At 33.8% G+C, this 14,714-nt stretch overlaps 2 protein-coding genes across 2 annotated transcripts in view; one reads left to right on the top strand and one right to left on the bottom strand.

Moving 5' to 3' along the window:
* TG (thyroglobulin) overlaps positions 1-14,714 on the bottom strand; it is a 359,469-nt gene that overhangs the window by 125,161 nt on the left and 219,594 nt on the right. The gene's annotated exons all lie outside the window — the stretch shown is intronic.
* Positions 1-14,714, top strand: part of SLA (Src like adaptor) — a 92,096-nt gene that overhangs the window by 76,806 nt on the left and 576 nt on the right. The window contains exons 7-8 of the mRNA XM_051971124.1: positions 3,681-3,812; positions 13,619-13,751. Coding sequence (XP_051827084.1) covers positions 3,681-3,812; positions 13,619-13,751 — 265 coding nt within the window. The remainder of the gene's footprint in view (positions 1-3,680; positions 3,813-13,618; positions 13,752-14,714) is intronic.

Raw genomic sequence — 14,714 nt, 5'->3', positions numbered from 1 at the left:
CATACTTTTCAGTTTAATGTGCATTATTAACATTTTCTCCATTATTTTCCTAAATCTCATCAGTAAAACAATAAATCAAGCCTTTATTTATAGAATTTCTGGATTTCTGATATATAAATATTCATACCAAATTTAACAATTGCTTTTTGTGATCTGGTTATACCTGGCTTTAATACATCCAGGAAGTATCCTCTCACTACTAATTGTATATATGTGAAACATGAGGCATTGATAAATGAAGTGACTTGCCTAAGATCACATAGATTTCTAGGCTTCCAATATAAGACATCAGATTCCATAGTCAATCTATTATACCTTGCTATGGAACTTCCTTTTGGATATGATTTGAACTAAATGGTTGTTGAGAACACTTTAAACTATCAAATTTTTTAATTCTATGAGACATGTTCAAATTTTGCTTTAGCTACTTAAAAACATAGATAAGTATCTTAACAGCTCAGTGCCTCAGTTTCCTCAACTGAATGGTAGAAAATATGTTTCTTTTTAAAGAAAAGTGCTTTATATGTAGGTTGCACTATTATTTGTAATAATAGAGGCTTATAAATGTCTTGAATTGAATTCATTTATTCATTCATCTACTAACAAAATTATGAGTGCCTATTATATTTCAAGAAATATACTATATTACATAGGCACTGATTAATCTTACAGAAGATAAATTACTAAGTTAGTAAGTCTAAAATATCTAAATCTACCAAATATGGCAGTACAACCCCCCCAAACTAAAATAAAACAAAAGAAAAACTGATAATGGAAATCCCAGAGGTTGAAAGTCTGTGCCCCAACTTTTATTAATTGTTTCCACATCAGCATGCTTGCCCCACCTGTGCTAAAAATAAAATTTGCCAGCCCTACATGCAATAAAGCAGTCCCTCGAGAAGTAGACTCAAGTCCTCTGGGTATATATGCAAAATTCTCATGTATTTTCCACTTGTCACCCCTGGCTGCTTATAATACGTGAACTTTCAGGCCCTGTTAATGTTCCGGGAAAATACATGCTAGGTTTTATAAAGTGGCACTTGGGCAAAAAGTGAGTGACAGATGATATGACTAGGCTTATTACAGAATCATTGATGTAAATGTTTCTAATTGGGAAGGCGAGAGGACCATGGGATTTAAAATTAGCAGGAATCATAGCTATCATCTAGTCTAACTTCTCTCCTTATTTTATAGATCCTACTGTGCCTTAACTCTCTTATAAAAATTGACCCCCAACCCATGTAACACATAGAAGACATTATGACACAGTAGGTGTTGACATCCATTTTCAACACCATTTTTAAAATTAAAAGCATCATCATCAATATCAACAAATAAATGATGAAAACTGAATCTCATTTAATCTTAGTAACAACCTTCTCTTGAAATTGACAAAATATTTTTCTCCTCCCTGGCACACTTGTCACATATTATAAATATCTGCATTTGGGTCTCTGCTTTGAACAAATCTGTAAGTTCACAAGAGTCTGAACTAGAATTTATTAAATCTTTGCATCCTCCCTTGTACTCTGCACAAGACATTTTTCTTGTAGTTATGAGGTTACCAACTTCTGAATATAGCAACTATGGTTTTAAGATTCTTTTTTCTTTTCTCATTTAGCCAAAGTAAATAGAAAAATTGATCCCAAGTGGATATCTGTTAGGATAAGCATCATTGGATCATCAATTTAGAACTCAAATTAAGTGCTTAGCACCATATCTGACTCACAATAGGTATTCAATAAATATTGACTGACTCTCACAGTGGCTTCATTTTCCAAAATTATTTTAAAGTAATTTAGTTTTTCAACAATAAAATACAGTATAATAAATAAAAACAAGTTATTAATATCTATCAACTTCTCAAAAGCAGAAGAACATGTATAGAGTAAGATAATAGAAAAGAGACCATGGGACTTGACAAATTCCAATTTAATCTGGTTGGTGAATTTCTTGGCTATCTAACAAGATAGCTATAATGTTTTCATAATTTATTAAATTATCTGTTGTTAGATGTTGCTATAATATTTATTACTTTATTACCTAGGTGCCCAGAAAAAACTTTATTAGAAATGGCTCATATGTTGATTTAAAAAAAATTGTTTGATTGTCCTTAATCTGGTATAAGGGAAAATTCTATTAGGTGCAGGGTTTATGGTAGGGGAAGGGAGTCATTTGGAAGTGATTGATAGTGATGTAAAAAAAAAAGACCATCAACAACATTTTCAAAAAAGAAAAAAAGTAAATCTAAAGTTAAAATATGGGAAGTCATAAATAAGAAATGGGAAGAAATAGTGGGAAGTTCCTCCAAAGTTAACATGGAGAGGAAGCTGTGTAATAATAGGAGAACTGCAATTGAAGTCAACAGAGCTCAATCCAGTTTCTCTCTCTAACTTCTTTGAGCTCAGTTTCCTCATTTGTAAAACTGGGAAGTTAGACTAGATAAGATTTAATGACTCTTTCTGCTCTAACCTATTGGGATCTGTGTTTTTGTGAAACTGTATTCTGAAGAAATGGTAACATGTCCAATGCTGGTATGACTGACATTGAGACTTGAATGCAGGTCTCTTGAAGCCAAATCTATGGGTTTTTCTACATGGTCTCTTAGACTTAATATTGATTGAAAGAAATAGAGTAGAAAGAAGCAATGATCTCTATCACAGAGATCTTCAAGCCCCAAATGGATAAATTGTTAGGAATATTGCAAGGAACAATTTCTGCTTCACATAGGGATTGGATTAAAAAAAAATGGTGATAGATTCAGATAGAAACAGGAACTACTAAGCCATTCACAAGGATCCCTGTAGGTCACATATTGACTCAGAAAGATCATGTATTAATATCATCCATGATTTAGTGTATTTTTATTTATTTTGTTAAATATTTCTCTGGGCTTAAAGAGATCTGAAGTTTCTTTCAATTCTGAAATTGTGAGGTATTAAATAAGATACCAACTCTGAAACTGTGAGGTACTGAATAAGACACAAGTTGCCTTTGTACTCCTCTCTTAACTGTGAATATTAACAAAACTTAGAGAGGGAAACATTATGTGGGCAAGGGAAACGTGGTTTTGGCAGAGAAAGAAAAAAGAAAGGATGAAAAGAAAGAAAGAAGGAAGGAAGGAAGGAAGTTAAGAAGGAAGGAAGGAAGGAAGGAAGTTAGAAAGGAAGGAAGGAAGGAAGGAAGGAAGGAAGGAAGGAAGGAAGGAAGGAAGGAAGGAAGGAAGAAGGAAGGAAGGAAGGAAAGAAGAAGGAGGAAAGGAAGGAGGGAAGGAAGGAAAGAAAAGAAGAGAAAGGAGAAAAGAAGAAAGGAATAGGGAATGCTACATATATTGATTTTAAAATCCAAAGAAAAGTTGGTTCCTTTTTTCTACATGTACTTAACCCCACTTAACATAAAAAATAATCATTTTTTTCACTGTTAGAATTTAGGCTCTACATACAGTCTTAGATTACTGCCAGATGTGCTTAAATGGTCAGTAATAATCAGTTTGGGGTATCAACTATTGGGATGGTTCAAGTGGCACTAAGCAAGAACTCACCATGATCTAGAAATATGTCTTTGAATAGTTTAGAAAAATATCTAAGACATCAATCTAAAGTGAAACAATTTACTGTCCTTTCTCTTGAATGAGAACAAGTCAAATACAACTGAATCTTTTTCCTTTTCCATCCCTCCAGGTTTTTATTCACTATCAGTGAGACACAGACAAGTGAAACATTATCGCATCTTCCGCCTACCCAACAACTGGTATTATATTTCTCCAAGATTAACCTTCCAGTGCCTGGAGGACCTCGTGAATCACTATTCTGGTAAGACAATCCATTACGTGACATGTGGCAAGTTGCACATCTATAACCTGACCACTTTTGTTAGGAACAGAATTCATTGAGGTTACTGATCAGTTTGATGAATACCTCTCAATTTATTCTTGTTTTTTTTTAAACCTTCCCTCTGTTATCCTTTTCACTTCCTACTCAATTGTTCATAACTCTAGTGCCAGAGTTCTTGCTGTCTATCCCATATTCTTTGAAATATCAATGTCTAATTCTATTCACATTTACATTAGTTTACAAGAAGATTATCCTCAAAACCATAATGTGAGATCTGAAGGAATAATATGATTTGATCCATTTTATAGATAAGAAATGACTTGGACAAAACCATAAATAGGTTTTACAAAGACGTAGAATAGAACCCCACTCTTCCAAATTCACAAAAGCTTGACATTTTTCTTATTTTTATAGTCACAAACATCTTCCAGGAAACTCTAAGTTAGATAATGCAATGTGGTTATCCATATTTTATAGTTGAGGAAACTGAAGCTCAGAGAGATGAAGAGATTTTTTCAAAGTCATTAAATAATAAATAGTGGAACTAAGACTCCAGCCTAGACTTTCTGAATTGGAATTTAATGTTCTTTCAGTCACCTATTATAGGATCTAGTAAAGACCAAACTAACTAATCCATAAAAAGTAAGGGAGATATAAATATTAGATAAGACTATAACCTTCCCACTTAGAGCCTATAATTTGGCATATGGTACATATACACAAGTATTTAATACACAGTATTAAAAAGGTAAGTGGTAGGGCAGCTAGGTTGCTCAGTGGATAGAGCACTGGTCCTGGAGAAAGGAGGACCTAAACTCAAATCCTACCTCAGATACTTAAAACTTATTAGTTGTAGGACCCTGAGCAAATCACTTAATCTCAACTGCCTTATACTTCCCTCCCCGACAAAGAAAATTTAAGTGATAAGAGAGCCAAGAGACATGTGATGTCAGAAAACTGGTACCACCCAGGAACACTAGGCAAGGCTTCCAAGAGGAGAAGGCATTTGGGGATTGTGGAGTGGAAAATGTTCTATGATAAATATTTCTGCACTCATCTAAATGTATATTTACTATAGCTTATACATATATATATATATATATATATATGCACATACACACATACACACTATGCCACTGTATAGAGACAGTATGGGATTATAGAAAATACCCTGTAATACTCTGTTTTTGGAGTAAAAATCAGAGTTCAAACTTTGCCTCTAACATTTTCCTATCTGTGTGACCCTGAAAAAGTTTCTTCTTTCTGAGACTCAGTTCCCTCACCTGTAAAATAAACAGATTTGCTCAGGAATTTCAAGATTTTTCAAAGAGGAAAATATTTATAATACTAGAGCTCAAAGGATCTTTGGAGATCATATAAAACATATAAAAAAAGACAATAGCTGGTTCTTTCATCATAAAGGTTTGAAAAGACAAGAAATTACTGATCTATGTGGCTACTGCTTCATCACTATAAAATGTCCATGATAATGGTCTACATACATGATAAGGATACACTTGATAAAAGCATGAGAAGTAAACTTAGGATGTTGGAGATGATTTCCTTTATTAGTCTTCTTTTAAGTGGTCCAATAACTGCCTGAGAAGTATAGTAAAGGAGATCTAGTATTATCTAGAAAACAGATGTTAGTCTTGAGTCAAATCACACCTGGACTACTGAATTTATTTCTTGGATTCCCTATTTTAGGAAGAGAATTGATAAACTTGAGTATATCAATCAAACAATATAACAAATAAAATGCTTTGTTAACCTTAATAGTTTACACAAATGTTAGCTATTATAATGACATGGGAGAAATGCCTAGAATGGTGAAGGAATTGTAAACCATTCCATTTAATGATTCATTATCTTTGGGGAGTATCGTGACTGTGACTATGACATGTGAAATAGCAAATTGATTCATTTTTCTTGGTATTTAATAAGTAAACATAAATAAGAAACAATTTCAAGAAAGAAAGAATCCTGATAATTGGGAAAATGAGAACATAGCATCTAAGTTGAGTTGTAATAAAAGCAGAATTGGGAACCAAGGCTGAAGTTCTTTAGAGGAGGGTTTCAGATTGACACAACAACACTACACTTGTCTGGAATGGACTGCCTCAAGAAGTAGAGAGCTCCACTTCACTGAAGATCTTCTAATAGAGGCTAGTTACCCATGTTGTAGAAAGTTGTAGAATGGATTCCTATGTATTTTATGGACTAGAACTTTCAGAGCCCTTTCTTTTCCCCCAAGAGTATTTTATTTTTCCAAATACATATAAAGATAGTTTTCAACATTAATTTTTGTAAGACTTTGTGTTCTAAATTTTCTCTGGTTCCTTCCCTTCTCTTTTCCACCCAAGACAACAAGCAATCTGATATAAATCAAATATATGTAATCCTTTTAAACATATTTGCTTATTTGTCATGTTGTGAAAGAAAAATCAGACCAAAAGAAAAAACCCCACAAGAAATAAACAAATGAAAAAAAGATGACAATACTATGCTCGTATTCATACTCAGTCTCCATAGTTCTCTCTCTGGAGCAGATCATAAGTCTATTAAAATGGTTTTGGATCACATCATTATTGAAAAGAACCAAGCCCATCACAGTTCTTTTGTTTTGGTTTTTCACTTCATTTAACTTTAGTTCATGTAAGTCTTTTCAGGTTTTTCTAAAATCAGCCTGCTCATCATTTCTTATGGAACAATAATATTTCAGGTCACTTTCTAAAATTTCATGAAGATAATATTTCAGTCTGACTAGCTCTTGCCTAAGGATCTTTCTTTGACAATGCCTTCACAGTTTACATTGGAAAGTCTGAAAGATATAGGTAAACTTACAAAGCCTCCCCAACTCCAGCTATGTATATAACAGCAATTCACAGAGAGGCTGTGATCATTGTCAGTGTGGAAAGGAGCCATACTGATGAGATCGCAGGGGACAGATTTATTTTCATTGCATTATCTCCTTGTTCTTCCTAATTGCAAAGTCTTTTTTAATTCTTTCACTAAGACTCTCAAGAATCTATAATTTTATTGCTGTGTGTCCTCTGTCTAAACATACAGTTACAGTTTTTCTCTAATTTGGAAGTTAATCCTTGGGAGTTGCTGTAGCAGAAAAATTTATTACCTTGTGGAAATGCTGGTAATGAGCTTCTTAGACATAGTAAGGATGGTCCTCCAACTTCCAACAATTGACAAACAATCTGTCATTGTGAGGTTGTTGTATGGTACAATAAAGTGTAGAATTTGAAGTCAGAAAGACCCATTTTCAAATCTTGTCTAAGGTTTTTAGTAAGATAATTCAATAATATTATATTATATTATATGTAGTATTATATATGCATATATAAGATTTAAAGTTGGGAGGGACTTAGAGATCATCTAATTCAACTTTCTCATTTTAAAGGGGAAGAAACTAAAGCCTAGGAGAGTAAATGTCTATCTATCTTTCTAGCTCTCTATGTCTACACAAACTATCTATCGATTATCCATAAATAGCTGTAACATGAATATATAATATATACATATACTATATATACAATCATATATTACCAGCTTATATTACACTCTGTGTGTGTGTGTGTGTGTTCAGTCATTTAGAAATGTCCAATTATTCATGATCCTGTGGACCAATTGTCCGTGAGGTTTTCCTGACAAAGATATGTGGTGTTTTATCAATTTCTTCTCCAGTTTTATTCAAGCACGGGTGAAGTGACTTGCCCAGGCTCACATAGATAGGAAGTCTATAGTCATATTTCAACTCTGAGCTTTCTGATTTAAGGTTCAGTGCTCTCTATGTTTTCCTACTCAGATGCTATGTATGTATGAAATTAGAATTATTATATCTAATATGTATGTTTTATATATATGTATGTGTGTGTGCTTATGATTTGTGTGACTTTAGAGATCAACTTTGTGTGGGTATGTATATGTGTAAATTAAGGCTCAAATAGTGTTTAGAAATCATCTTTTTTACCATACCTGATGAAAAATGAACAGACATTTTGCTGTCACCAGGGGTTTTCAATTAGGAGCTGGTTGGCCTCTTCATGGCAGTGCAATAGAAGGGTCTCATCTATTGGACAATCATCAAACTGAAAGACCTCTAAAATTTTGTCCAACTTTTGGTTTCTTTGATGTAAAAAATATTAGGGGGTTCCTTGGGATTCCTGTATTTGTGTGGGGACCCTACCCCACCCCCATGATAGCTGGAAATCTAGCAGTGAGCAAGAAATGATAAAAGAAAGTGATCACAAGTGAAAGAGGAAGGCAATCCTGGAAAAAATGAATTTGCCCAGTGTTTATAACTGAAAGTGTGTTCTGGTGTTTGGTTTTTTAATGACAACCATATGAGTTGTGTTTGAACCACAAGATTTACATAGTCAAAAGCAAACACAAATATATGTTGACCTAATAGATTTCTTACAAATGAGCAAGCTATAGGACCCTGGAGAGAATGAAGTATCTCTATTCCCTTGGCCATTGTTTGACTACTAGTTCCACCACATATTTTGTTCCATGCCATCAGCAAACATTTATTAAGCACCTACTATGTGAAGAGCATTTTTTTTTATTCTGGGAGAAATATAAAGTTTACATAAGACATGTTCCCTGCCCTCAAGGAACTTATCATGTAGAGGGAGGGTAAGAAACAAGTAAATAAGCTACAGTACATGATACTATATCTTATTGCTTTTAATGGAACATTCACATCCATTATTTTATTAGTCTAGTAGCCATAACCAATCAATCTGTGTGGTTGATAGAGTGCTGGACAAGGGGTCAGTCATTATCTACCAATTACACAAAATGCTTTATATAGGGGTCAGAAAACCTGAGTTCAGACACTGATTTGCTATATGGCCATAAGCAAAGCACTTACGCTCCCAAGCTCAGTTTCCTCATCTGTATCAAACAACTAATCAATAAACACTTATTAAGTACCTACTATGTTCCAGGCACTGTGCTAAAACAGGGATAATTGCACTTACCTCATAGGTCATTGGCAGGATAAATGGGACAAAACACAGAAAAAGTGTTATATATTATTATTATTCGATTCACAAATATTTATTAAGTACCTACTTAATATGCCAGTCCCTATGCTAAGATCTGATGCTGTGAAGACAAAAGTAAAACTATTCTTTACCCACAAGGAGGTTATTGTTTATTTTTTAAACATAATATTTTATTTTTTTCTCCAATTACATGCAAGGAACTTATATTCAAAAGAGAGAAATAACTATTTGTTATTATATACAGTGGGTAAGATCTGAACTGTATAATTTGTATACAAAGGAGGAAACTCTCCTTACCAATTCAAGTTGACATCTTCTTTTTGAGCACAGAGATTAAGGAACTTATCACTTTCCATATCAGAGGCACACCCTTAAATTCAGATCTTTCTGGCTTCAAGAAGAGTTCTCTATTATGCCAGTATGTACACAAGGCATACAAAATAAATACAAGGTTCTTTTGTAAGCATTATGAGATAGAGGTTGCCAGCAGCTGAAGGGAGGGGATTAGGAAACGCTATATAGTTTCCTATAGAAACTATTGAATAGAAAGCAATACATGAGGCGAATTGAAGGAAATCAGAGATTCCAAGAAATTGTAATGAGAAGGAACTGGATTCAAGAATGAGGGACAGACATTGCAAAGACATGAAGATAGGAAATAGAGTATCCCATGTACAGAATTGTAAGAAGACTGATATGACAGAGTGCTTAAAGGAGAGTAATGGATAAGAAGGTAATTAGGCACCAGGTGATACCAGGCATAGAAAAAACAGTCTTCAAACTTTTTGGTCTCTGTACAATTTATGCTTTTAAAAATTATTGTGGACAAGAACATTTGTTTATTTGGGTTATATCTATCTACATTTACCATTTTAGAAATGAAAACTGAAAATAAAATATTAATAAATTTTAAAATAATAACTTTATTATGTTGACAAATTATATATTTTATGAAAAATAACTATTTTCCAAAGCAAAAAATTATTAGAAGAATGGCATTGTTTTACATGTTTTATAAATCTCTTTAATGTCTGCTTTAATAGAAGACAGATTCTTATCTCGTCTTCTGCATTCAATTTGTTGCAATATGTTGTTTTGGTTGAAGTATATGAAGAAAATCTGGCCTCATAAACATATGTAGCTGAAAGAGGGAGGAGCATTATTACAAAAATAATTTTGGCTCTGAAGATGCTCCTAAAAGAGTCTTGAGAACCTACTTCAGAGAACATTTTGAGAGTTGTTGGGACAGATTGTGTGAAAGGTATCTTGTGGTTATTCCTTTACCTTTGAAACACTAATAAAAAAGTGTGAAAATTTTAAAAATTTAAAATCCACTAAAGGCAGTGAGGTTTAAGGATAAGAGGATCAGAATGGAACTTTAGAGATTTGGGGTCTAGGCTTAGCTCTCTGTTAAGGCATTTCCCATCATGGGCCATTAAGTTCATCAAATTCAAAATGAGGGAATTGGAGATGTTCCCTAAGGTCCCTTCAAGTTCATTTCCTATTGCACATGAAAAGCCTTGCTTTGCAAATCTGTATTTTACTTATATAACATTTTGTAAGGTATCTAGTCTAGGTTTATGACATCCCATTCTGGACCAAGAAATTTAAACTATTTCAACTTCCAAGGATATGGTATTTGACATAAAGAAAGTATTCTTATTATCTTCTATAAGAACAAACACTAACTTCATAATCTTTTTCTTTGTTTTTCTGCTTCTGTAGTGCAGTTAATTTCTCTACCTTGAATATCAAGCCTCTCTCTGCAAAGTTTAATAATCCTGTCTCTTCAATTTTCAACTCATAATATATTTAATGAATGGATAAATGAATATTCTACATTCTAACATTCTATATTGTAAGGTCTAACTAACTTTCTACATTTTATGATCCAAATTTCTGTGTCATTCCAGTTCTGACATTTTATGACAAGTGATATGAAACTGGCCTAAAGATTATAAGCTTTTGCCAACACTATGATTTTTTTTAAAGGAATGCAGAAATTTGCTTCTTAAAAAAAAACAGCAAAACACTTATGAGCCAATGTTTCTGGGGAGGTAAGCAAGAGCATGGCTGACAGCTATGATCTCTTGTTCTTTCTAACTCCAAGTGTCACTCTCAAAGCCAGGAAATATACTGAACTTGTCACCCAACTTTTCTTTAGCAACTCTCTAAAACTAATTTTCAAAGAAAATGCCAATTCTCATTGGTAGAGGAAGTTTTCCCCACCTGGGAGTTCCTTATGCCAGTGAAATCACAGGATCAATCCCAATCCTTATGCCCTCATGTTATATAGACTTTCTTTCAGAAAAGATGCTGTATTGTTCCAAATGCTATCTTTTCTAAGAATAAACACTAGTCTCCTAATCCTTTTCCTCCTTAATCCTGATCCAATTTCTCCAAATAATTTGTCTAATTTGAATGTCAAGACTTTTTCTCCCTCACTTAATAACCAGAAGGTAATTTCAATTCTCAACCATGACAGAGCATTATTAAAGAATCAAATCCAATTTAGCTTCACTGAAACCTCATGGCTCAAGCTTATATCTCTTTGCTAGAGATATTGGACATTAATATAAGAAATAGATGTGGAAGCCAAACATACTGTTGTTTACCTCTCTCAAAATGTAGATATCCATTCTATGTTGGAAGTTCATGTTGCTATAACACATTGAGGTTTATAATGCATTTCATATAAAGTATTTCATTAAGATTTATAAAGTAAATACTTTACAAATATACAACAGCCTTCTGAGGTAAATAGGGGAAGTATTTTTCCCTATTTGACAAATGAGGAAACTGAAGCTGTTTTAGCCATGGTCACATAGCTAGTAAACCTCAGAGCACAAATATGAATCCAGATTATCTTTCTAAATCCAGCCTTCTTTACTGTCATCTGACTACCTCCATAGCAAGGTCGCTGACAGCACTTGACAAATATTAAGAAGAAAAACATCACACGTCAGAATGGGAATGTGTTGCTTACTAAAGAGCACTGATAGATTAGCTTCAAAGTCAGGGCAGAATTTAGAGATGTAAACGGACAGCAATAACTCAGACACCCTAGTATTTGGTTTCCAAGTGTTTATATTAAGGCTACATTGGTTTTTTGCCTGGAAAAAGGACACATGCTATTTCCTGGAATCCATACATACTTAATAAGATGGAGCCAGACGCCTTTCCTTCAAATAATGAAACAGACTAACCCAGGCTTTAGAATGACAGAATATTATTTTTAAATGTTCCTGGAATGATGAAGGTCTTAGTAAGTCCAGATGTTTAAATGATATAGGAATGTAGGTCCTGCTCAGTATTAGTAATGGAAAAAAAAAGTAAATAATTTAATGATTGTCCTCTTTGAAAATAATTGGGATAGAATGAAGATATTTCTTTTCCTTCCTTCCATCTCTATCTTCCTTTCTACCTTCTCTATATATGTTCTTGCATTTCATTCTTTCATCATTAATTTATTAATTCACTCATTCATTACAAAAATGTTTATGAATCACCTTCCATACATACATTATTGTGACAGAATTATCCAAAGTGGAGTAGGTGGCTTTAGGAGGTAGTTAGTTCCTCATCACTAGAAGTCTTTGAGAGAAAGCTGAATAACCAACTATTCACTATGTTGAAGGGAAGATTCTTGCTCAGGTATGTTTTAGACTAGATATGTTTCCCCTTTCAAATTCTAATTATTTAACTATGGCAATAAAGCTATATCTAAAACCAGTCACTTGAACATTCAACCTCTAAAATTGAAGTTCACAGTTCCTTTTTGATGTCTTTTTTTCTCCACCCAAGAACTAGGATTAATATAACAACAACAACAACAACAACAATAACAATTTCTAGATTGTAAGGCTTCTTTTCTCATCTCATTACAGCATGAGACTGAGTTCTCAAAAGCTTTAATGAGAGAGTATAAACTGAAAAACAAATGGAGTTTAGTCCTGGCTACAAATCATGTTCAAAGTAATGAACTGGTCAAAGGACTAATATGTTTATGAAGGCCAAAAAGCTGGCCTTCAGGAAAAGAGCAGGTTTAGATCACCACAAATCATGTAAGATATAGAGGAACTATAATCTGCATCAGGAGAGGAAAAACCTGTACTAGTGGAATATCAGGGTTTTCTTGAAGTGAGATATGATTAAGTTTTGTTTAAATTGATTAATGATTAAAATTTAGTATCTGCATCTTGTCTCTGAGGTATCTCAGGTTTCAAATATTTGGCAGGTAGGGAGATTTTAATATTCTTTCTCACATTAAGCATTAAAACATATCTATTATACCTTCTTAAAAACACAATGTCCTGGTCTGTTCCTTCTGATTTCCTAAATATAGTAAATTGATGGGTACCATCAATTAAAAAGTTGGTGAATTGGACAAGATGACATCAAAAATATTTCTAGCTCTGACATTCTATAGTCCCCTAGTTTAATGAACTTGCCAGAGTGGTTTGGTTTATATCATTTAGTTGGATGGCAGCATGGGGTACAAATGTTGTGTCAGAATCCAGTTTCTGCTTTTGTCATTTACTTACTATGATAATCTAGGCAAATCAGTTCCCTTCTCTGGCCTTAATTTCCTAATCTGTAAAATGAAAAGAATATCTGCACTACTTATTTCACTAGGGATGTTATAGTAATCCAAAGAATTCATGAACATTGAGTACTTAGTGCTCATAAATTGTCCTTCCTCTATTGCTTCACAGTTTTGATATATGCTAACCCTTTGGATGTTTATGTCTTCTTCCTCAGAGGTGGCTGACGGACTCTGCTGTGTGCTCACAACACCCTGCTTAACTCAATGCACAACCGGCAATGTGGAGAGACCTTCAGGATCACCTGTTGTGATGCGCCAGAAAAATTTCAATTGGAAAAATGTTGCAAGGTAGCATTTCTTTGCAATAATAGAATGATGAGGTCAAGGGAAATTCTTTTAGTGGAGAGTATTAAAAGGTATCTTAAGTTATAATGGGGATGGGGTGGAGAGGTACGATGGTATGGTGAGATAAGGAAAGCCTGGTCTGGCAAGCAAGTAAGCTGAGTTCCAGTGCCAGTATACCTGCAAACTGGCACTCTCACTTTGGAAAAGTCTTTTCATCCTTCTCTCTAGACCTTAATCAAACTTCCTCATTGTCAGATAAGGAAACATGGTGTAAGGAATAGAACACTGCACTTAATGGGGAAAAAAATCAATCAATAAACATTTATCAAAAACCTATTATATACCAGAAAATGTGTTTAAGTTAGAATTCCAGTTCTGTCCCTCACTAGCTACGTGACTGGGGACAAGTCATTTCTCCTTTTTGGACATGAGCTTCTTCCCAGAAAGATAAATAAATTAGGTGATAGATAGATCAACAGATAGATAGTATTGATATGGAGGTAGATACATAGATATGAAAATAGATGATAGAGATAGATAGATGGGTAGATGGATGCATAAGTGTTGTTTATAGTTGGTCAGCTATATCTATTCTGTTTGACTCTTTGTGACAAGGTCACTTTGTTTCTATGACTTGTGCTTCTGTTAACACTGGAAAGAAGTATAATACAGTGTAAAGAGGGATGCACCTGGAATTGGAAGACCTGGGTTCAAATTCTGATTTCCTTATTGTATTAATAATCCTTTGAGCATGTCATTGTTTAATTTCCCTGGATCTCAGTTTCTTCATCTATAACTAGGTAGGTAGGTAGTTTCTATGATCTCTTTCCAGCTCTAAATCTATGCTCCTCTGGGGCACAGGAAGTGAGATTCCTAGCTCAGGTACCTGTGGCTAATTACCAGTCAAATCAGACCTTTATCAAAATTAGGATTGCTATAAGTCAACTAAAAAATTAATCATATCTT

The sequence above is a fragment of the Antechinus flavipes genome, chromosome 1 (assembly GCF_016432865.1).
Source record: "Antechinus flavipes isolate AdamAnt ecotype Samford, QLD, Australia chromosome 1, AdamAnt_v2, whole genome shotgun sequence".
NCBI classification, from domain to species: Eukaryota; Metazoa; Chordata; class Mammalia; order Dasyuromorphia; family Dasyuridae; genus Antechinus; species Antechinus flavipes.
The sequence above is the reverse complement of the archived record's forward strand: the minus strand, read 5'-3'. Positions and strand labels throughout refer to the sequence as shown.